At 35.1% G+C, this 24,493-nt stretch overlaps 1 protein-coding gene across 1 annotated transcript in view; it reads left to right on the forward strand.

Annotated features, from left to right (window-relative positions):
* CCDC178 (coiled-coil domain containing 178) overlaps positions 1-24,493 on the forward strand; it is a 375,512-nt gene that overhangs the window by 329,524 nt on the left and 21,495 nt on the right. The window contains exon 19 of the mRNA XM_034996280.1: positions 4,942-5,076. Coding sequence (XP_034852171.1) covers positions 4,942-5,076 — 135 coding nt within the window. The remainder of the gene's footprint in view (positions 1-4,941; positions 5,077-24,493) is intronic.

The raw sequence follows: 24,493 nt of genomic DNA on the forward strand, positions 1-24,493 counted from the left end.
TTTTTCTTTGATATATTGATGTATTTCATGAAAATATTTGCTGATAATGAACCATTTTTAAATTTCTGGAACTATTAAATGATAGTTCCTTTACACTGTCTTCAATTAATGAGCTCCTAGATGGTACAAACTACATTCTATCAATCAATAAGTATTTATTAATCACTCTCTTATTACTAATAAATCATTTTCAGCTTCAGTATTAAACCAAACAGTGAATTAGGAGATCACTTTTGCTTTACATTCAGAAAATATGGATAGTAAATTATTTTCTGGCTAGGCAAAGAGAGAAGAAAGAAAAAGAAAAAGAGTTTAAAATCTATCATTAACTATTGCTGCAACAAATTGTCCCTAAATTTAGCAGCTTAAGCTAATAAACACTTATTTTCTCACAAAGTTTCTGAAAGACAAGAACCAGGAGCTGCATAGATGGGTGATTTTGGCTCATGGTCTCCTATAAGGTTGCAGTCAAGTTGTTGGTCAGGGTGGCAGTCATCTGAAGAGATTGGAGAATCTGCTTTCAAGATCACTCACAGGGGGCTTTTGGCAAAAAGAAGTTTCAATTCCTCACCATGTGGGTCTTTCACAGAGCTGCTTACACAACATGGGAGCTGGCTATTCCTAGATCAAAACATCTGAGAGAATGTGAGAGAGAGAAAACCCAAGACAGAAGCCTCAGGGTGTGTGTGTGTGTGTGTGTGTGTGTGTTTGGAAGTGCATACTATCTTCTGCCCTATTCTGTTCTTTATAAGACAGTCACTAAGTCCAGCCTACACTCAAAGGGAGGATTTTCAAATAATTTGAGGGTCTACTTTTAAACCCTCCTGCTTCAGGAGGATTATCAAATAATTTGAGGGTCTATTTTTAAAATCACATCTATGAACACTGTTTTTCCCTGACAGTAAATAACAAATATACTTCAACTCTATATTACTCCATTCTTCACAATGTGCCCCAATTGTCTCCTTTGGGCTAGGATAACAAGGCTTTATTTTTGTGTCCTCCATAATGCAAACCACACAACTGTATACTCCAAGCTGGCCACAGAAAATACCTGAAAAAGTGATGCTTTGAAAGTTCTACTTTCAATGCTGAGAAAATGAGAATGGTGTAAGACAATATTTCAGTGCTAATTTGGTTATGGCTGTGCCTAATGTTTTTGAAACTTGTGATTGGGATATCAAATAGTTTATATTAGTCTTAGCATATTATAATTTTAACATGCATAACAGCAGTAAAATAATATAAATTTAAACCTATTTAATTAGAGGTTTTGTGTGTTGTAATATATACATTATTACATTTAGTATTAAAGCCAGGTTTATGTGATATATGGGAGTTACCATGAATTTATATAGGTCATCAAAATAACTTGGATTAAAAACAGAATCCATATAATATACAAAAGTATATTAAAATAGGAGAATGGAGAATCTTTCATTCTTGCAAGTGACAACATTAATTTACTCTGTTTTACTGTCAGAGAATATCAAGCTTTAAAATGTTAATAAATATAATAAAAAGAACCTAATCAAATTTAATCAGAAGGAATTTTTACCAAATGTATATTATATACAAATGGACACTGGATGCAATGCTAACATTGACATCAACTCTCTGTATCTTAAATACCATGTCAAAATAGACATTGATTTTTTTTTTCTTTGTGAATAGCTACATAGTGATCATTATCTCAAAAGAAATAACAACAAATTCTATCTTTGGGCTTCCTTCAGCAAAGAACTCACAAAGCAAGAACTAGAGCCCAACTTACCAAATCTACCACAAATTCAAACTGGCCAGAAACCATTGTCAGAAAACTCTACCATTCCTTTTTGCCATTTTAAATGTCTGAGAGTACACACCAGCCGTTTCCTGTTTCAGCGCTCCTGATGCAGTTGAATATCCTCTTTTCTCTTTTGTGTACAAAACCGAGGGCACTGAAGTTGAGGATCTTTTTTCAAAATGACTCTTCCTGTGCCAGTATGCGCCTTCTGAGTTTTCTATGAGAATCTTATCCATTCTTTTCCAAAATTCTTGTAATATGTGCTAGAGACTAAGCAGCAGCCTAGTTACTCCATCAGTGGCTCTAAATTCCATTCTTACTTCTAAGTACTTGGCAAGTCCTTACAGTGCCCTTGCTGTAACCCCATCCAGTGTGTTTGTGTCCCTTACTGTTCTTTTTTGTTTCTCTAACACTTCCTCCCTCCTCTCACCTTATCTTCCCTAAAATCTGAAGGAGAGGGCAGGAATATAATCATTTCAGAAATAAATGATTACATTTCAAGAATGTAATCACTGAAGAGTTTCATTTCAGAAACACGAGTTTAATTGAAGTTGGAGAGATCAAAAATCATTCCAGTTCCTTTGGCTTTCCAACCTAAATTCTGTGTCTACCTAAAGGACTTTTCCACTCACAACTGAATTCTCTCTCTTTAGTTTTCCCTTTATATATTTTTGTGTCTCTTACATTCACTTGGCTTATCTTTCTCTTCTCTCATTAATTATTAAGTTCTTGAAAGTCTTACTCGCTCCTTTGCTTCACCACTAAAATTTTACCAGTTCACTTTATTGATTTAATTTCAGTATTTATTGAGTGATTACTGTCTACTAACATCTTACAATTGGGCTTTTACCATAACAATTTTCTTAAAATAGTTGTCATCATATTCAAATCAACTGTCATTTCTAGCACCTTAAATATTTTTCCATATATATTATTGTTGATCATCTCATTGTCTTTAATGTGGATATGTATGTGTATATATGTGACTTTTACTGGATGTTGATTCTAAGAATTCCTTCAGTTTTTTTCTGTCCCCATTCTTTTTTCAGAAGCTTATTAGCTATAAATCTAAAATTAAAAAAAACCACTTTGAGATATTACTCTTTTTTAGTTGATACATAAGGAACTTCTCTACTTAAGTAGAGAGAAAGATGGGTAGCATTACCATTCAGTTCACTTTGGTTAATGAGCTCCCCCACTTGTAAAAACCTTTCACATGTTGAGAGCTCCCACTTGTAAAAAAGTTACCTTCAGTTTAAGGAATTCCTCTAAAACTCATATTTCTCTTATTTGCCCTTGTCATATTTGCAGATACCTTAATAATGGTGTAATGCTTAGACTAAAGCATCTTAACATCTTAGTGAGTATTTTAAGATAACAGCATATGCTCCCCCAGTGGCTGTCAGATTTGGCAGAAAAAAAAATTTAATATTATATTAAAACTACTAAATATTACAGAAAACCACTTAATAATGACAGACTTTCTCTTCAAAAAGTGATGTTAATTTTCAACTCAATAGCCTAAATTATCGAAAATGTCCTTAAATTCCAGGTAATATATTTCAGCATTTAGCAAGCTGAAAATTCTATAGTTTTCAAGGTTATTCTTATTTCACAAGTTAACCAATTAACCAAGAATAGTGGTTTCATTATTCTGTGGACTTACATAAATACCTATGTGTTGCTTATTATGATGCATAATGAAGATAATGATTATAAACAATTCACAATTCACACCAGGTGACTATTTTTAAAATTGTTGTTTTGGGCGCCTGGGTGGCTCAGTTGGTTAAGCGACTGCCTTCAGCTCAGATCATGATCCTGGAGTCCCGGGATCGAGTCCCGCATTGGGCTCCCTGTTCGGCGGGGAGTCTGCTTCTCCCTCTGACCCTCCTCCCTCTCATGCTCTCTGTGTCTCATTCTCTCTCTCTCAAATAAATAAATAAAATATTTTAAAAAATTGTTGTTTTTAAGTAAACTGTTTTATTGAAATACACTTCCAGAAAAGTTCACAAGTCATCCATGCAGTCTGGTGAAGTTTTGCATAGGATCCTTTACATGTGCTCAGCTCAATAAATAAGACATAAAATAGCCCTACTTTGTGACATGTTTTTATTCTGTTGTGAAGATGTCTGATATGAAATTTTTGGTGTTTATTTTTCATTCTAAGAAGAAGTCAACATAAACAACTATCCACATCACCAAAAAAAAAAAAAAAAAAAAAAGGTTTCAGTGACAGAATATATTTTAGTACGGTTTTTTAAATTAATTTTTATGAAGTTTATTTCTTCGAAAATAACCTAATTATAAAAATTCTATATGGTGTGGCTGTGTTAACTGTTGAGTGACATATGTTCATTGTTTTGGTAAAACTTCTACCGTATTTGTTGTTGTTGTTTGATTTTATACTAAACATCCAAAAAGTATAGAATGCCTCATAGGAGAAGTCTTTTTCTGTGTAGATGCAGTATTGAACGTTTCACCTCTAAGCACTGCGTCCACTGTATGTTAGTGCAGTGAGATGTCTCCATGTCACATAGTCAGAGGGAGGTAGATTAATAGAGAGTTCTTGCTGGAAATCTCTTCCCTGTTATTGTTCTCCCTCAGCAGCTGATGGCTAAGTTAATTCTCTTTAGTTTTGTCATGCTCTAAAGCACACATTGCCAAGCAATGGTAAGCTTTATGAGGAAAAAAAAAAAAAAAGAAGCAATGGTGTCCATCACAGTCTCCAAGTTGCATTTTTAAACTTTGGCTTAACCTGATGTGCCATTCAAAAAAGCTTCAAAAGATTATTTTTTTAAAAGAAAGGTTCAATATGTCCCGAGGCTATCGGTTTTGAGTTAAACTGGGTGAAGTAGAAATATTTTACTCATCAGCTTTGCAGTCACAGAGTTTGCCTCAGCTAGAACAAAACTGCTGAGGCATTTAGAGAAAATTAACCCCCCATCCTGGCGGCCAGATGTGACTGGTTTCTGATGAATGCACATGAGTGGGCTGGAAAATCAAGAGACTGTGAAATTCCTGTCAGGTCCGTACAGTGCAGAATGGGCTATTGACTGCTTTCTATATTTCCCTCCATCATTCTTCTTGAACACTGCCATTAATTTCCTCTCCTACTCTGACTTGTGTTTTTCCCCCCTCCCTCTTCCCTTTAGCTCTGTCAGCTGCAAAGAAGGATACACAAGGTGTGGCAGAAGCACTTCAAACTGGTGGTCCTCTACAGCCAGATGAGGCTGGCCAAGTTCCAGACAGACTCTCAGGAGAGTATTCAGAAAATATTAGCTGTGCAGGTAGGTGATTGCAGGGAAGTAGGAAAGATCATTCTGATCTAGATTGAAAAGCAAATGATGGGTAGTGTGATGAAGCATTAAAACCATATCCCATCAGAGTTTTATAAATTTTTAACCTCTTTAATAAACTGGAATTGCATGAAGGATGAATTCAGTAAGTTAGCATATACACCATGCATACTTTGGGGGAAAAGGGAGAGTGAACTTACTTTTCACAAACCTCAAAACAGATTTTTATAAATACATTTGGTATAAATATATATTTTCAAATCTTCAGGCTTTGCAGATGCCATTCAGCTGTTTAAGAGATATCGTCAACAGTTGCCTTCTGTTGCTTTTGTGTGAAATCTACTTCAGTAAAAATGACACTTATGTTTATCTTATTTACCTGTTTTCTTTCCCCTTCCATTTCAAAAGAGGCTTGTCCTCCTAAGAAGATTTAGAGATAACTTTATTTGAAAAATAAGCACTTTGGGATTAGAATATAACTGTGGTTCCAGATGCATGTGAAATTTTACTCTTTGTCTCTGTAAAAACTTTTAGTGGATCCGTTGTCTTTAAGACTCTGATCTATTTTAGAAATCCATATTAACTATGTAAAGACTATTTTGGGAAAATTAAATTTTTTAGATTAATATTTTACTATTTGAAATGTTATAATATGAATAAAACATGACTTTCCAAAGGAAAATAAAACAAACCCCACCTTGTTCTATTAAAAAACAAAAAATAGAAGCACCTGTTCTATAATATAAAATGCACATGCTCTTTAAAACCATAATCTTCATTAACTTGCAGCATAAACAATGCATGCTGAACCTAAACAAACCAAATCTTTTTCTAAATATTTTAATTATGTGTGCACTTGATGATGCATAATTTACCATAATCAAAGGATTTTGCAAAACACTTCCAAAGCTATTTCAAATTTCATTTTTACTGGAGGCTATTTTTGCTGTTTTCCTCTGAGGGTGTGTGTGTGTGTGTGTGTATCTATCATATGAAGTACATATATAAGATGTATATGCACTTTATATATGTACAAGTACTTTATATAAAGATTCCACAGATAATGGATTATAACAAAAATTTAAAATAATAGAAATTTAAAGCTTTGAAAAGGTAGAATTTAAATGTGTAGGTTTAATAGATACGCATATACAAACTTGAGTATAAACTACAGTTGCAGTGTTTTTGAAGCCAGGATCTTATTTTTTTTTTTCCCTTAAAAGTCTGTTAACAGATAGTACATTAAAAATTATGGAGTGCCTATAACTTGTGATTCCCTTTTAAATATCCAAAGGTAATTTGCATGTTCTATTTATTGTTTTAAAAAAATCTCACACTTCTGCCTAACTGTAAACATTCTTTTTTTTTTAAAGATTTATTTATTTATTTGAGAGAGCGAGAATGAGAGAATGAGAGAGAGAGTACATGAGAGGGGGGAGGGTTAGAGGGAGAAGCAGGCTCCTCGCCAAGCAGGGACCCCGATGCGGGACTCGATCCAGGGACTCCAGGATCATGACCTGAGCCGAAGGCAGTCGCTCAACCAACTGAGCCACCCAGGCGCCCTAACTGTAAACATTCTTAAGTGAGAAATCCTCATTGTAAATTAGGGTGTATTTTGAAATATTGAAAATGTCAGTAGAAACTTTGAATATCGTTAAAGTGAACTCTCAATCCCTAACCTACAATAATCCTTATTCTAATTTTTATTAGAAATTCACCAATGCATTTTTTTAACAAATTTGATTTTAAATTACTTATGTTGATGGCTGTTATGTAACAATGGAAATGAAGAGTTAGAAATGATAGCATAGTATCAGTAGAAAGATTCAACTACTCTGCTTCTAGAGACACAGTAACAAGGCTGGATTGTGTTTGGGGAATTTGAGGAACATAATTTAGTGAATCCTTATCTGATGGAGATGATTTCAATTTAGAATATTTCAACTTTGACTTTTAATAGGAATACTGAAACATAATTTTCAGGATCTTGCCATAAAACTATAGAAACATGGGCAACCCTCTGAAAAGCTTAACTCCTAAACCCTCAGCATGGTACACAATGACCGTCATGACCCAGTTCTTGCTAAACTTCCCAGCTTTATCTCTCTCCAGATTAGTTCCTTAAAGTCTGTATCATCTGCTCCAAAATTCCTCTAGTGTGAAACCTCTTCTTTAACTCCTTCTTCCTTGCCTGTGCCTACACCTTAACCTCTTTCTGTAATACTCTTATTATCTTACCTGTTAAAGAACATCTGACTCAAAGCAAACATCTCTACAAAATCCTTCCTGAGCACCTTCCTTTTCTTTACCTCCTACTGTACTCTGTACATATCACCAAACCACAGTTGCATTTTCAGCACCTTACTCCTTCTACTTGTTGCTGTGCTTTTCTTCCTAGAAGAGTCGAAGCTCCTTTGGGGCTGTACATCATCAGTGAAATTAGTTCAGTTCTTGCTTAGTTGGTTTTTAGTGTGTAAGGCCATTAAATTTATCTGAAGGTATTCCATGACTAACTTGTTTTCACTTATTATATCAACATTTTCTATTTTTTTATTTTATTTTTTAAGTTTTATTTATTTATTTGAGAGAGTGAGAGCACAAGCAGGGAGAGGGGCAGAGGGAGAAGCAGACTCCCCACAGAGGAGGGAACCTGACACAGGACTCGATCCCAGGACCCTGAGATCATGACCTGAGCTGAAGGCAGACACTTAACCAGCTGAGCCACCCAGGTGTCCCTCAAAATTTTTTAAATGACAGCATGATAGAGTGATTCAGTATGTTTGCAGAGTGAGTCTGCAGGTATCAGTCTCTATAATTTGAGTCAACATGGCTAAAAATCGCTTAACAGACCAGATGCTATTGCTCTCTATTTTCATATAATTTAATAGCATGTCAATACTATGGAATCTAATGTTTTATATTTTGAAGGTAATATTAAAATGATGCCATAGGATATTAGCGAATTATAAAAAAAGGTATTAGTGAACGATTTGATGAGAAAATCATCTGATGAATCTTTAAAAAGTAAATTGTATATAACTGGTATTGAGCAAAATCAATTCAAAATAAACGTTAAGCAGAAAAAGGAAACTTTGTTTCACCCTTGGGCTTGAAGCAATTGCAGGACTATCCAAAAAAAAAAAAAAAAAAAAAAAAATGGTAAAAAAAAAAAAGAAAATTTATTTCCCCCTTGGGTTTAAAAAAATTGAAAGAATACCAAAAAAAAAAAAAAAAAAAAGCATAATTGGTAAATCTACAGATGGCAGAAAACCAGGTGGACCACATAAGCTTTTGAAAACATAATCAAACAGAAACTAGTAAGATGAACTATAATTGAAATAAAGTATTGGTGTATTTGACATCAAAGCCATTTATATAAAATATATATATATATATGGATTTTAGTTGACTATAATTTTAACATGAGCCAAAGTGAGCTACTACTATCTTAAGACCAATGCCATGTTCCAGCTCTGGCAAGCACATGAGACTTCTTGAATCTGACACTTGTAGGGCATATTTTATAGTCCTAACCTCACATCTCAGCCCATATAAGGTACTATCATTGCATTATTTTTCTCTTTTTATTTTTAACTTATTTAATGCTGTGATTTTTAATACCCCTTTGGCATCTTATTTGGAAAAAAGACTGAATATTAACTCATCATTTAAATAAGAGAATGTGATGTGGCAGACATGTTCATGTGATCTTAGACTTCGAAGGCACAAATGTTTTGTCTTGTTAAAGGAGATGATAGTCCCATTGCACTTCAAAAGTTGAGTATATCTGCAGTATTTTATAAAGGTTGGGAAGTATAGTTTAAGGGCCATATTGATATACTAGAAAGCAGCAATCTAATAAAAAAACAGGGAGAGGGAGAGGGAGAAATATACAAATTTAGAATGTTTAATTGTAAAAGGAAAAGACTTTGGAAGGTCAAACATCTAAAGGACTAAGTGAAGGTTGGCAACACCTGGACCCATAATGGAAGGGTGGGTTTGGGCTCAATATGAAAATATTTGCTCTCCAACCATGCACTGCTAGTGCTCGAGCAGAAGCATTGCAGTGGTTGAGGGAAAGCAAACTGACTAAGAGTCAGCCCAGAGAGCAGCTTCTCAGTCTGCACTCCTGGAATGTTCACCTGACCTCCTTGAACAAACATTTGTTTGTGGTCTGTATGTCGTCACCCACTAGAATGTGAGCCTTCTCCTTTGAAAAGCATGTCTTATTTGTTTATCTTTATCCTCCTGGCACCAACTACAGTTCTTAATATATAAGTACTTAATACATAAGTACTCAAAAATATTTGTTGAGTGAATTGATTATTATGTGAATTGGTGAAGTGGTTTATTAGGATTTAATGTGATAACCTCAAAGGTCTTTCAAGCTCAAGGTGCCTACATTTCTATACATTAATAAACAAAAGCATTCTCTAGGTGCTTTGCCAAGAATTTTGATGGCACAGAAATAAGGTGTTTAGTCATTTCAGACATTTGTGCATGCACACACACACATAATACATATAAGGACAGACCAATTTCTTATTTCTGGAAGACAGCTATGCAAATGGAAAAAAGCCAGAAAAAAACACAGGATAAAAATTTAAAATCACTTGGTTGGAGGTTGGGAGGGTGGCAGAGTAGGAGGACCCTAAGCTCTCCTTGTCCCACAGATATAACTAGATAACACTCACATCAGCATGAATAGCCCAGAAATCAACCTGAAGATTTGCAGAACAAACTCCACAACTAAAGGTAGAGAAGAGGCCACATTAAAGAAGACAGGAAGGGTGAAGATGGGAGTTTGGGAGTGAATCAGACCAGACTGTGACTGTCAGCAGAGGGGAGAGAGCCCATGGTGTGGAGAAAGGCAAAAAGTAGACTATCACACTGGAAAGCCTTCACAGGGAAGGTAAATCCCCATAACATATGGCTTTGAAAGTGAGAAGGGATGAATCTTGTGAGTTTGTACAACTACCAGGACTTAAAACATGGGATTTTAAAAAATCAGTGGGTTCAACTTCAGGAGAGCCTGGAGAGCATTAGGAAGTAGCGTCCCTACCCTTAAAGAGACAACATGGCAAAAGCCCATGGAGATACAACATGGAAGCAGAAGTTTGAAAAATGCCAGGGCCATACTGGAGGGAGAGTTATTTACTCATCTCATAGCATGGCCAGAGAGGCAGTGATCACAGGGAGACCCCTCAGGAACAGAGGAGCTGAAGGCACCAATTCACTCCCCCACCTCCAAGCATAAACACAGGGCCACCTGAGCAGACCAGCATGGTGCCAACACTCACTACCTAACTTGCTTACACCAAGCCCTGTCCCCCACATTTCTGTGTATTCACCCTTCCCAGTCACTCTTGCCTCAGTCCAGGTGCTGAAAGTCTCCTCCTCCCAGAAGACCAGCACAAACTCCACCAACACCTCATCTCCCAACCCAACCATTTTATGGGACCTCAGCTTCAGTGGCCACAGTGGCAGTGGCAGCAGGCCTCGTTTCACAAGCAGACCAGTGCACACCTTGTTAAAATGCACCCCATCCAGCCAGTGACCAAACATGGCCCACAACAGGCAAAGAGAGCCTCTGCAAATGACTGGACTGAAGGAAAAGTTGGCTAGGACACAACAGCAGGGCAGATGTAACACATATAGGAGACACTCCCTAAAGCACCAGATTCTAGGGAACAAAGGACATTGCACTGCAGGGCACTACAGGATCTCTTTTTCATAAAACCATTACATTCAAGAGCAGGAGATGTAGCTGACTTTCCCAACACAAAGAAACAGACACAGAGAAGTAGACAAAATGATGAGACAGAGGAGTATGTCCCAAATGAGAGAACCATACAAAACCACAAGAGAACTAAGCAAAATGGATATAAGTGTTATGCCAGATAGTGAATTTAAAGTAATGATCATAAGGACACTCACTGGACTTGAGAAGGAGTGGAGAACATCAGTGAGACCCTTAACAAAGAGATTAAAAAGAATCAATCAGAGATGAAGAATATAATAAATGAAATTAAAAAATACACTTGGTGGAATAAACACCAGGCTAGAGGAAGCAGAGGAACGAATCAATGACCTGGAAGACAGAGTAATGAAAAGTAATCAAGCTGAGCAAATGAGAGGGAAAAGGATTATGCAAATGAGAATAGACTTAGGGAAATCCATGACTCCATCAAGTTTAATAGCATTCATATTATAGGGATCCCAGAAGAAGAAGAGAGAGAAAAGGGGCAGAAAATTTATTGGAAGAAATAATAGCTGAAAACTTTCCTAATCTGGGGAAGGAAACATATCCAGATTCCAGGAGGCACAGAGGTCCTCAACAAAATCAACACATGGAGGTCCATACCAAGACATGTAGTAATTAAAATGACAAAAAAATAGTGATAAAGAAAAAAATTTTAAAGCAGCAAGAGAAAAGAAGACAGTTACAAGAGAAACCCCGTAAGGCTATCAGTGGATTTTTTCAGCAGAAACTTTCTAGTCCAAAAGGGAGTGGCATGATATAGTCAAAGTGCTGAAAGGGAAGAATCTACAGCCAAGAATATTCTATCCAGCAATGCAATCATTCTGAGTAGAAGAGACAAAGTGGTTTTTTTTTATTTTTTTTTTAAATTTATTTATTCATGAGAGTCAGAGAGAGAGATAGAGAGAGGCAGCGGCAGAGGGAGAAGCAGGCTCCCCGCCTAGCAGGGAGCCCAATGCGGGACTCGATCCCAGGACCCTGGGATCATGACCTGAGCCGAAGGCAGATGCTTAACCATCTGAGCCACCCAGGCGTCCCAAGGGACAAAGTGTTTTTGAGACAAACAAAATCTAAAGGAGCCATGACCACTAAATCAGCCCTACAAGAAATATTAAAGGGGACCCTTTGAGTGGAAAAGAAAAACCATAAGTGAAAGTATAAAAAGTTGGAAGCACAAAAGGAGTAAAAATAAGTATATCTATAAAAATCAGTCAAGGGCTTCACAAAATAAAAGGATGTAAAATATAATGCCATATACCTAAAACATGGAGGGGAGAGGAGTAAAGAATGGGTTCCAATTTAAACAACCATCAACTTAATGTGGACTACTATATGCAGAAGATGTTATATACAAACCTAATGGTAACCATAAATCAAAAACCAGTAATAGATATGCAAAGAGAAAAGAATCCAAGTATATCACTAAGAAAGCCAACAAACCAGGAAAGAGAACAAGAGAAGAAAGGATCGGAGGAAAACTACAAAAACAACCACATAACAAGTAACAAAATGGCAATATATACATATCTATCAGTAATTACTTTGAATGTGTAAATGGACTAAATGCTCCAATCAAAAGACATAGGGTGACAGAGTGGATTAAAAAAACGAGACCCATCTATATGCTGCCTATAAGAGACTCATTTCAGACCTAAGGATACATCCAGATTGAAAGTGAGATGATGAAGAAATATTTAGCATTAAAATGAATGTCAAAAGAAAGCCAGGTAGCCATACTAATATCAGACAAAATAGATTTTAAAACAAAGTGTGTAACAAGAGACAAAGAAGGGCACTATATAATAACAAAGGGGACAATCCAACAAGAAGATACAACAATTGTAAATATTTATGCACCCAAGATGGGAGCACCCAAATACATAAAACAGCTAATAACAAACATAAAGGAACTAATTGATAGTAATACAATAATAGTAGGGGACTTACACCCCACTTATATCAGTGGACAGATCATCCAAACAGAAAAATCGGCAAGGAAACAATGGCTTTGAATAACGTACTGGACCAGATGGATTTAACAGATATATTCAGAACATTCCATCCTAAAATAGCAGAATACACATTCCTTTCAAGTGCACATGGAACATTTTCCAGAATAGACCATGTATTAGGCTACAAAACAAGTCTAAACAAATTTAAAAAGATCAAAGTCAAACCATGCATCGTTTCTGACCACAACACTATAACACTAGAAATCAACCCCAGAAAAAAATTTGGAAAGAACACAAATACATGAAAATTAAATAACATACTAAACAATGAATGGCCCAACCAAGAAATTAAAGAAAAAATTAAAAATTACATGGAAACAAATGAAAATGAAAGCATAATGGTCCAAAATCTTTGGAATGCAGCAAAAGCAGTTCTTAAAGGGAAGTTTATAACAATACAAGCCTACCTCAAGAAACAAGAAAAAAATCTCAAATATACAACGTAAACTTACACCTAAAGGAGCTAGAAAAAGAACAAACAAAACCCAAGACCAGCAGAAGGAAAGAATAATGAAGATTAGAGCAGAAATAAATGATATAGAAACTTAAAAAACAATAGAACAAAGCAAAGATACCAGGAGCTGGTTCTTTCCAAATATCAACATAATTGATAGACCTCTAACCATACTCATCAAAAAAAAAAAAAAAAAAAAAGAGAGAGAGAGAGAGAGAGAGTTCAAATAAACAAAATGACAAATTAAAGAGGAGAAATAACAGCCAACAACACAGAAATACTAACAATTATAAGAGAATAATACAGAAAATTATATGCCAACAAATTTGACAACCTAGAATAAATGGATAAATTCCTAATATAACCTACCAAAACTGAGGCAGAAGAAATAGAAAATCTGAATACCCGATTACCAGCAATGAAATTGAACTAGTAATCAAAGAACTCCCAACAAGCAAAAGTTTAGGACTAGATGGCTCCACAGGCAAATTCTACCAAACATTTAAAGAAGAGTTAATATCTACTCTTCTCAACCTATTCTGAACAGCAGAAGATGAAGGAGAACTTCCAAATTCATTCTATGAGGCCAGTATTCTCCAAAGCCAGATAAAGACACCACAAAAGAGAGAGAGAGAGAGAACTACAGACCAATATCTCTAGTGAACATAGATGCAAAAATCCTCAACAAAATATTAGCAAACTGAATCCAACAATATATTTTAAAAAGATCATACACCACAATCAAGTGGGATTTATCCCCAGGGTGCAGGGGTGGTTCAATATTTGCAAATCAATCAACGTGATACAGCACATCAATAAGAGAAAGGATAAAAACCATATGATCATTTCAATAGATGCAGAAAAAGGATTTGACAAAGTACATCATTCATGATAAAAATCCTAAACACAGTAGGTCTAGAGGGAATATACCTCAACACAATAATTGCCTTATATGAAAAACCCACAGTGAACATCTTACTCAATGGGAAAAAACTGAGGGCTTTTGCCCAAGGTCAGGAAAAGGACACGGATGTCCACTCACCACTTTTATTCAACATAGTACTGGAAGTCCTAGCTACAGCAATTAGATAACAAAAAAGAAATAAAAGGCATCCAAATTGGTAAGGAAGAAGTAAAACTTCCACTATTTGTAGATGACATGATACAATATATAGTAAACCCTAAAGACTCCAACAAAAAAACTGCTAGAACTGATAAATGAAATCAAAAGTTTCAGAATATAAAATCAATGTACAGAAATCTGTTGGATTTCTATACACCAAAAATGAACAGCAGAAATAGAAATTTAAAAAACAGTCCCATTTACAGTTGCACCAAAGATATAAAACATCTAAGAATAAACTTAACCAAAGAGGTGAAAGACCTGTACTTGGAAAACTATAAAGTATTTTTTTTTTATGTCAGGAAAATGGCAGGGATGTCCACTATCACCACTGCTATTCAACATAATATTAGAAGTCCCAGACACAGCAATCAGACAACAAAAAGAAATAAAAGGCATCCAAATCAGCAAAGAAGAAGTCAAACTCTCACTCTTTGCAGATGATATGATACTGTATGTGGAAAACCCAAAAGACTCCACCCCAAAACTGCTAGAACTCACACAGGAATTCAGTCAAGTGACAGGATATAAAATCAATGCACAGAAATCAGTGGCATTCCTATACACCAACAACAAGAGAGAAGAAAGAGAAATTAAGGCGTCGATCCCATTTACAATTGCACCCCAAACCATAAGATACCTAGGCATAAATCTAACCAAAGAGACAAAGGATCTGTACTCAGAAAACTAAAATACTCATGAAAGAAATTGAGGAAGACACAAAGAAATGGAAAAACGTTCCATGCTCATGGATTGGAAGAACAAACATTGTGAAGATGTCAATGCTACCTAGAGCAATCTACACATTCAATGCAATCCCCATCAAAATACCATCCACTTTTTTCAAAGAAATGGAACAAATCATCCTAAAATTTGTATGGAACCAGAAGAGACCCCGAATAGCCAGAGGAATGTTGAAAAAGAAAAGCAAAGCTGGTGGCATCACAATCCCGGACTTCAAGCTCTATTACAAAGCTGTCATCATCAAGACAGTATGGTACTGGCACAAAAACAGACACATAGATCAATGGAACAGAATAGAGAGCCCAGAAATGGACCCTCAACTCTATGGTCAACTCATCTTTGACAAAGCAGGAAAGAATGTCCAATGGAACAAAGACAGTCTCTTCAACAAATGGTGTTGGGAAAATTGGACAGCCACATGCAGAAGAATGAAACTGGACCATTTCCTTACACCACACACAAAAATAGACTCCAAATGGTTGAAAGACCTCCATGTGAGACAGGAGTCCATCAAAATCCTAAAGGAGAACACAGGCAGCAACCTCTTCGACCTCAGCCACAGCAACTTCTTCCTAGAAACATCGCCAAAGGCAAGAGAAGCAAGGGCAAAAATGAACTATTGGGACTTCATCAAGACACATTTTTGGGAGGTGCCTTCTATGTAAAAGGCATTTTGCTAGACACTGAGAGTCCAAAGGTGGAAAATATAATCTGTCTTCAGAGAGCTTGTGATCTCATAGAGGAGGCAGATGCAGTAAGTTGTGTAAATAAAAATGATGGCAAGAAGGGCACTTAGCCCAACGTGCCAATGTAAGGTTAGTCTCCTGAAGGGGTTAACTCCTAAATAAAATCTTGAAAGGTGAGGAGACATCAACAAAAGATGGGCAGGGGTTATAGAAAGAGGAAATGGTTTGAGCAAAGATATATGAAAATAAAATGGATTGGTGCATAGGATACAGGGGAAATGACAACTAATTTTATATTATTAAGGAATAAAATGTAATACAGGGAAAATCAGAAACAAAGTGAAGAGGTAGATATATAAAATACTAGAAAGTAACTAGTTAAATGGTTGTATCACCAGGTGTAGACAATAAACTTTATGGCCAGGAAGTGGAGAAAGCTACATAGGCCTGAATTCAGAGGAATACCTTTGTAAATTAGATGGGACTTGAAACAGGCTTCCAGGAATGAGTAACTGAATATAAATAAAGAGGAACATTATTGTGTGAGATGGAGGGAGGAACACCTTAAAGTAGAGGAAGTATAAAGGACTTGGAAAATAGATTCCGTGGCTATGGGATAGACATTTTTTCTTGATTTTCTTTTCTTTTCTTTCTTTAACAAGGCGTTTATCTCATCCTCACTATGTGCCAGACATTGTCCTCTGTGCTTTATAAATTTTAATTCATTTAATTCTTAAACAACCTTAGGAGGTGCTTTCATAGTCCCCATTTTATGGAAGAGGAAATTGAAGCACACAGAGGTTACATATTTTGCCCAGGGTCACATAGCTAATAGAAGAGACAGGATTTAGACCCAAACAATTTGGCTACAGGATACCTGCTCTTAAACGATCATACTATGGCAATTTTCTGTGTGTTTGTTACTGAGATTAGATTGTCTCAGAGGAAGACAGTGAAAGACAAGAGATAAAGTAAGGTCTTAAATAAGGTCACAAATAACAGTCTAATTTAGGTTTGGTGTTAGAGGTATGCATTGAACATTCAGTAAATAATTATTGGCCATTTATCAAACCAAGTGCTAAAATTTTTGTATTCTCAAGTATTTCTTCTCGCGGTATTAGTGTAGCTTATCGGCTACCAGTGGGGAGTGCCGTGAAAAGTATAAAAATAATATGTTTTTTTGGTGGAAAACATGAAATATAGATCCAAATAAACTCAAAGAACCCCCCAAAAAGATATTTACATTGTAGTCAACATTTGAAAACTAAAGATTATGAAAATTAAAAAATAAAGATAAAATGTAAAAGCATCCAGAAGGAAGGAAATCAAAAATTACCTCTAACATCTCATCAGAACCTATGGAGACCAAAAGACATAGAAGAATATCTTTAGGGTGGCGGGATGGGTTAGCCCAGTGATGGGTATTAAGGAGGGCACAGATTGCATGGAGCACTAAGTCTTATACACAAACAATGAATCATGGAACACTACATCAAAAACTAATGATGTACTGTATGGTGACTAACATAACATAATAAAAAAAAATCTTTAAACTGTTTAAAGAAAAAAATGAACTCAGAATTCTCTATCCAGCAAAAATATCAAATCTATAGGCCATATAACCATACTAAAAGTTATATTAAATATAAGTGGACTAAAAAGTCCAATCAAAAAACAGATACAGTCACATTATATAAAAACACAGACTCAAATTTGTCTATAAATGATACACTATGAAAACATGATAGGTTAAAAGTATAAAGATAGAAAAAAACATGCCATGCAACACCAAGCATAATATAATTGGCAAGGCTATATTAATATCAGACAAATTAAATTTCACAATTAGAACTATAACCAGGGATCAAGAGGGTCATTTTATTAAGAGAAAGAATCAGTTTATCAAGCACATAAAATAATTCTAAATGTGTATGCATCTAATAAAAAATTTCAAAATACATATGGCAAATACTGAGAAAAATTACAGTAGAAATAAAAGGATGCATAATTATAATTTGAGGGTTTTTTTTATCATTTGAGACTTTAATACTCTTGGGAATTAATAGAACATGCAGACAGAAGGAAGAATTGAACAACACTATCAAACACCTAGACCTTATTGACATTTATAAAACATTCCATTCAACAATAACTGAATATACATTATTTTAAAGAGCATATGGAACATTTCCAAATATAGACCATATCCTGGGTCATAAAGCAAGTTTCAATAAATTTAAAAGAATTGAAATAGTGAAGAATATGTTGTCTGACTACAAAGAAATGATCAGAAATCAGTAGTTGAAAGGTATTTGAAAAGTTTCTCAAAGAAGTCACACACTTCTAATCATGTGGGTCAAGAAAGGAATTATAAAAGAAATTAGAAAATACTTTGAACAGAGGTAAATAAATTGATGAAAGATTAACCCATGTGATGGAACTGACAATTTGAGAGGCATGAAGCTGAATAGTTTCCTTCAGGTAGAATTAAAGGGCCTCTATGGATGGATCATGGGGCTAAGGTAGAAAAGAGTACAAAACACCTTCAAAGACATGATGAGGGCCATATCTTTCGTGGCCCCTAACTTAGCATTCAGCATATGGAACCTCGGATAGCACCTAGGAACATCCTAATAAAGATTTGGAATAAATGAAGTTCTTCTTAACTGTTAATGTAACCTCGTCAATATTATTTATTTCATGTTGACTTGACTGCCAGAATTGAATTGAATGTGTTTAAGAGCTTCCCATATACTTCTTGTTTCCCTTAAGGTAGTTTCCACTCCATTAGTAACCTTTCACTCTTCAGTTCTTTGTCATTTATGGTATTGGTCTGACTCTTTCACCTCTCAAAATAGCTAGAAGAGTCTCTCTGATAACATCTGTGAGCGCATGTGGGTAAAATGGTAGCATTGAATCACCTGTCTTTCTTCCATTTGAAGATAAACAAAGGAGAACCCTCAATTCAAATACTAATATCTAAGATACGGAAACATGTTCGTTTCACACATATATCAATGTGGTGTAAATTCAGGAGGTTAATAAAGCATTTCTCAGTATTAAGTTCCAAGAATTAAATTAACTTCTCTCTTTATTCTGCTAAATAACATGTTAAAATCAGATTATAGTCCTTTTTATTTTGAAATTAAGTATATTTATGATTGGTTTTATTAGAAAGACATAAATTTTTATGTGTTCTGATTTTTTTCCTTGGACTTAAACAAAATAATACCCAGCATTTTTATTTTTTAAAAAACTCACTTTATACAGACAATACATTTTTCAAGTGGAGGAGCCATGTCAGTGGTGTGGGGGAGAGGAGTTTTTCAAAGACAGAACTTTAAGTTTGAAAATTAGTGACTAATGGAGCATATCTAGTAGGTATTTTTCATACAACTTAGCATCATCATTATATAATGATGCTGCTTTGATGTGAGATTAATATAGACACATGATTTTTCATCCAAGAGTATCAAGATTATAGAACAATGAACAGAGCAGTTATAACAAGAAGAAAATATTAGGATAAGACTGTAAAATATAAAAAAGATTTGAAGTAGACTTATTCACAAATGGTGCCAAGTCTATCAAAGATAAAGAGAAAATTATGAAGATGTAGAAAGTGACTCAGTAAACCTTAACGTGGGAACAGGATATTATAGAGTTAAGATACACCGCACTGCATTTCCTATCTCAATCCAACACAGTAAAAAAAGTTTTACCTTTGAACATTTATTCTTGTATGGATCTTCACATATTATCTTAAGGGGAAAATAATCTAGCATGTTGACCAAATATTGACTTGAATATTCTTCCCATTCATTCCTTCTGCATCATATCCCCCAGTTGGTAAAAATATTTTTTTTTTCTGAACTAATTCTGATGACCTTTCTAAATGAACTAGATTTATGCAACTATAATAAGTAAATTTACATTATATTTACATAGCAGATTTCTTCATGCGTATCTGATTTGTGAATTATAACAACCCTCTCTGATGGGAGATGAGGACCTATTGCCCTATTTAGGGGGTTTGGTAACTGAGCTGTAGAGAAGCTGAAAGATTTGTCCAAAGACTCATGACCAGCAAGTAATGAATCTTTGAACTAATACCTTGCCTATGATTTCTACTTCTGATCCCTCTTAACTAAAAATCAGTTTAAGATCTCTTCAGAGTGAGCCTTTGTTTGAGTCACTCCACTATAAAGAAGGAAAGTCACAGACCCACACACTTAGTCAATCTGGGACAGTAAAGTCATGAGGAGATATTACAGGACACTGTAATTATATTGGAGAATGTATAAGCCTTTGTGTGCCTTACTGAATATGAACTTGCTTTAATTATTGCCACCAGGCCCTGATTTTGTCAAACATCTAACATTTTATAGTACACACTTCATTTTGCATCACACATTTGGAGTCAGCTTCTTTACTAAAACAAAGCTGCTTCATGGAAGTCCCTCTGTTTTTGTCATTACCTGAAATAATTATGATATTTCAGCACAGCTCCAGTAAATGTGTCGATAGACATATCATAGATTATAAATGCATCTATTGAAATGCTAACCATGGTTGCAAAGCAGATTATCTTATTTAAAGACACTGGTTTTAAAATTTAGACATTTAATTTAATTATCTTTTCCCAGAAGTATATAAGGAAATCAGAAACCTAGTGTGAATAACATTATCTTCACAGAAATGAAAACTTGCAAGAGCATTTTTTGCCACAAACTCAATAATTTTAGTATAATTACTAACTATGTTTTTGTTTTACAGAACCAGTATGATTTGGAAAAAGAATAAAATTGCTTTTAAAGTACAAAAATAATTATGAACCACTTGAAACATAATGTCTGTGTTTTATTTCTCATCAGAATTCATTAGTGTGTAACATCAATAATTTAGCCCATCATTTGCCAACACTGACTTGGCTCAGTAGTTCAATCATGTAACCCTGTAAACTCACTTTCCATTAAAATGAATGTTGCTGACAAAGGATAACTAAAGAGATACTTCATTTATTAACTAAAGAGGTACTTCATTTATCAACATTTTTAAATTAGGAGTTTGGGGCCACAGAAGCTTAGCTGGATGATTTATTTGAAGGATCTTTATATTAGACCTAAAGACTTGTTCCAAATCATATGATGCTACCCACAAAGATAATCACATTTCATTTGTGTAACATGTGACTCAGGGCTCTCTCTTCAGAGGCAGGCATAGCCACCTGCAGAGAATCAAATGACCTACCAGAATGAAAACTTGACTGCTTAGTATAAAATTATGAAATGTGCAGCATTCTCCTATATCCCGATTTACTCCATTGGGCATATTTCTTACCAAACCTATAATATGACATCCAATATTCTAATATCCTAATGTTGTTAAAATTGATTTGAGGATTAAGTAAATAGGCTAAAATTAGTTAATAATGAGTGTAAGACTCCCCCATATCCACAAATTGTACTGAAGTACATTTAAATTTCTCATCACTTGCCGTGACACACACCTCCCCAGATAGAAGTGCCTATAGATATTGCCGACACTATTTTGAACAAGAGTTTCATTTTCCAGAGTTGATCCCACATCCTACTGATAGGGTAACATCACACCATTTTGGATGCAGAAAGCAAACAAACAGATAAATAAATAAAAACATCTGCAGTGCAGTGAGCAAAGCATGAAATCAAAATTCCTTATATATGTCAAAATTTTCCTGTGCTGGCCTTCAAACATATAATTTCTAACAAATATGGCAAGACTGCACAATTGGATCTTTCCTTGATTCTTCTGTAATAAATTAAATGCCTGTTTCTTATTAAAACCTTTTGATAGAAGTTGGAGGATCTCTGCATTTAGCCTTAAGATTTGCCAGCTGGCATCTTTCCCTGTTTTGGATCAAGAAGTTCTCAGCCAGCTGATTCATTCAAAAGTCAAAATCCAGGGATGATGTTGGATTATAAAATGTTATCTTTACTGTATCGAGCTACTTCTCTTATTTCATCTCCTCTCCCCTTTTAGCTCTCCTTCCTTCTTTAGAAATATTTATTCTGACAGACTCTAAATAACAGTGATCTTACAGAAAATCTTTCTCATGCCCTCTTTATCTTTTCTTTACTTTATAAAAGTTAAGCTAGGGAAAAAAAAAAAAAAAAAACTCTTCCAAACATTATGAATAAGGAGTTAGTCATCTCACAGTGCTGTGTTAGTAGTATTCTACAGTCATTTTGTGAAGAAGTAAAGACAGCTGCACCCTATCAATGCAGATAACTCCTGAGGGTAGCTAGTGAGTTCCAGCATCATTGCATTGGCTGATATTTCTATGCCACTGTACATTTTCAATTTGTGCATATTTTAATATGACTATCACAAGTAACCCTGGGAAGGGAGATTTTATTATACCCATTTTACAGGTAAATTAACTCTCAAAGAGCTTAAATGAACATCCCCATGACAGAGCATGCATGTGGTAGAACCAGATTTAGATCCCAGATTTTCTGATTCCTAATCCATACTAAGCAAATGAAACATGTTGCTGCAGAGTGCTTATGTTTGGGATGAGAGAGAGAGAGAGAGAGAAATGCATATGTATTGTGAATGTATTGTGAAAGACAATGAAAGTTAAGCAAAGGAGCAAACTGGATGCAGCTAATAGTGAATAGTCATTTTAAGAGAGTTTAAGTACACAAGTGACATCTTAAAAAGCTAACTCATCCAGACTAGAGTTTCAGTGCAAATATTTGAGAAATGGAGCTGAAAAGCTACTGTTAAAAAATGTAGGTCTACAATTACAAGATCCTAAACTAGGGTAACAGCAAAGGAAATAAAGAAAAAGGGGGGAATGATGGACATTGCAAAGGCATAATCACACTGACTTATTGAAAAATAGACTCAGGTGAAATAGAGGAAAACAAGGAACAACATGACTCTAAACTGTGAAGCTAAAGATAACCAAAATAATAAGAAAAAGAAAGGAGAATTGGTAGGGCCCTAACCTCAAGTGAAGTGAAGAGTCTCATTTAGGTAATACATAACCAAATAAGAGAGTGGGACCTGTATCAACTGAAATACTGATTGGGACGTAGATGACCAAGAAGGGCTATAACAACACGTTTTGTGGTCAAACTATAAAGCCAGACATTTTGTAATTCTCAGGAAGTCAATGAATTAAAAAAAAAAAATCAGAGGAACAAGGGCAAGTACCTTAGCAAATTTCCTAGGTTCAGCTGGAGAGAAATATGTCAAAATCAAAGGAGAAAGAAGAGGAGACCAAGAATTAGGAGAAAAATTAAGAATATACTATATAACAAAGGCCATGAGAAAAAAGTTGTAAGATTGTGGTCATCAGTGTCTGCAATTACAGCTAAGAGCTGGTGTATCTTTGAGGTATATTTCTGTGCATTACAAAATGCATAATTGCCTCAAAATACCATATGCTTTTTAGTTAGGCATTTTCATTTAGCGTGGAATTGTACTGACTCACAGCCTCCTTGGGAGCATCCTAAGTGTATTTTGAAACCAGCCTCCATGCACAGAGGGTGGGAGAGTTTGAGCATTTGATTTTGTATCTTACTAACTTATTGTGGAAAACATTCCATAGTCATGGCATCTGTTAAGCTAAATGGCTGTTTATATTATAAGATATGACATATTATCCAGACTTAAGTCATTATGACATGAAACAGTTTATGCTGTTTTTGAGTTTTTTATAAAATTTACATAATTGGTTCAATATTTGCCAAAAATCCACCAGAATACATTTAAACTTATGCACACATGTAAATATCACGCATGAAATGAAATGCATGGATGGCCAGTACCTGAGTCTTTAAAGGCCTCTCCCACACATCTGGCTTTATTAAATGGAAACTGTTCATGATTTTTCCTTGATCCAATTTAAAAATATTTGTAGAAATTTTAAAAAAACAGAACAGTAAAAGGATATATCTAAGTCACCAAAACAAAAGAGGGGAATATGTAAATTAGTACTAGGTGTAGACAAATGAAAGACCTTTTAAATATACATCAGAAAAGAAAGTAGACCATCTAATAAGTGAAGAAAGAGTCTACATCTACCAAATGGATAAAAGAAAGATACTCAGATTAAGAGGGGAAATCGGAGGGGAGGATGAACCATGAGAGACTATGGACTCTGAGAAACAAACTGAGGGTTTTAGAGGGGAGGGGGGGTGGGGGGATGGGTTAGCCTGGTGATGGGTATTAAGTAGGGCACATACTGCATGGAGCACTAGGTGTTATAGGCAAACAATGAATCTTGGAACACTACATCAAAAACTAATGGTGTAATGTATGGTAACTAACATAGTAAAATAAATTTAAAAAAAAGAATTACATACTTAAAAAAAAGAAAGATGCTCAGGTAAAAATGGTGGTAGTAGCCTTTTATTATTAGAAAAGAGAATAAAGGGGCTTCTGGAATGGGTCAGTCATTTGGGCATCAGTCTCTTGATTTCGGCTCAGGTCATGATCTCAGGGTCGTGAGATTGAACCCTGCGTTGGGCTTGAGATCTCTCTCCCTCTCCCTCCGCCTCTCTCCCATGTTTGCTCTCTCTGTCTCTGTAAATAAATAAATAAATAAATAAATAAATAAATAAATAAATAAATAAA

This window comes from Mirounga leonina, unplaced genomic scaffold, assembly GCF_011800145.1.
Source record: "Mirounga leonina isolate KUSES-001 unplaced genomic scaffold, KU_Mleo_1.0 Mir_93, whole genome shotgun sequence".
NCBI classification, from domain to species: Eukaryota; Metazoa; Chordata; class Mammalia; order Carnivora; family Phocidae; genus Mirounga; species Mirounga leonina.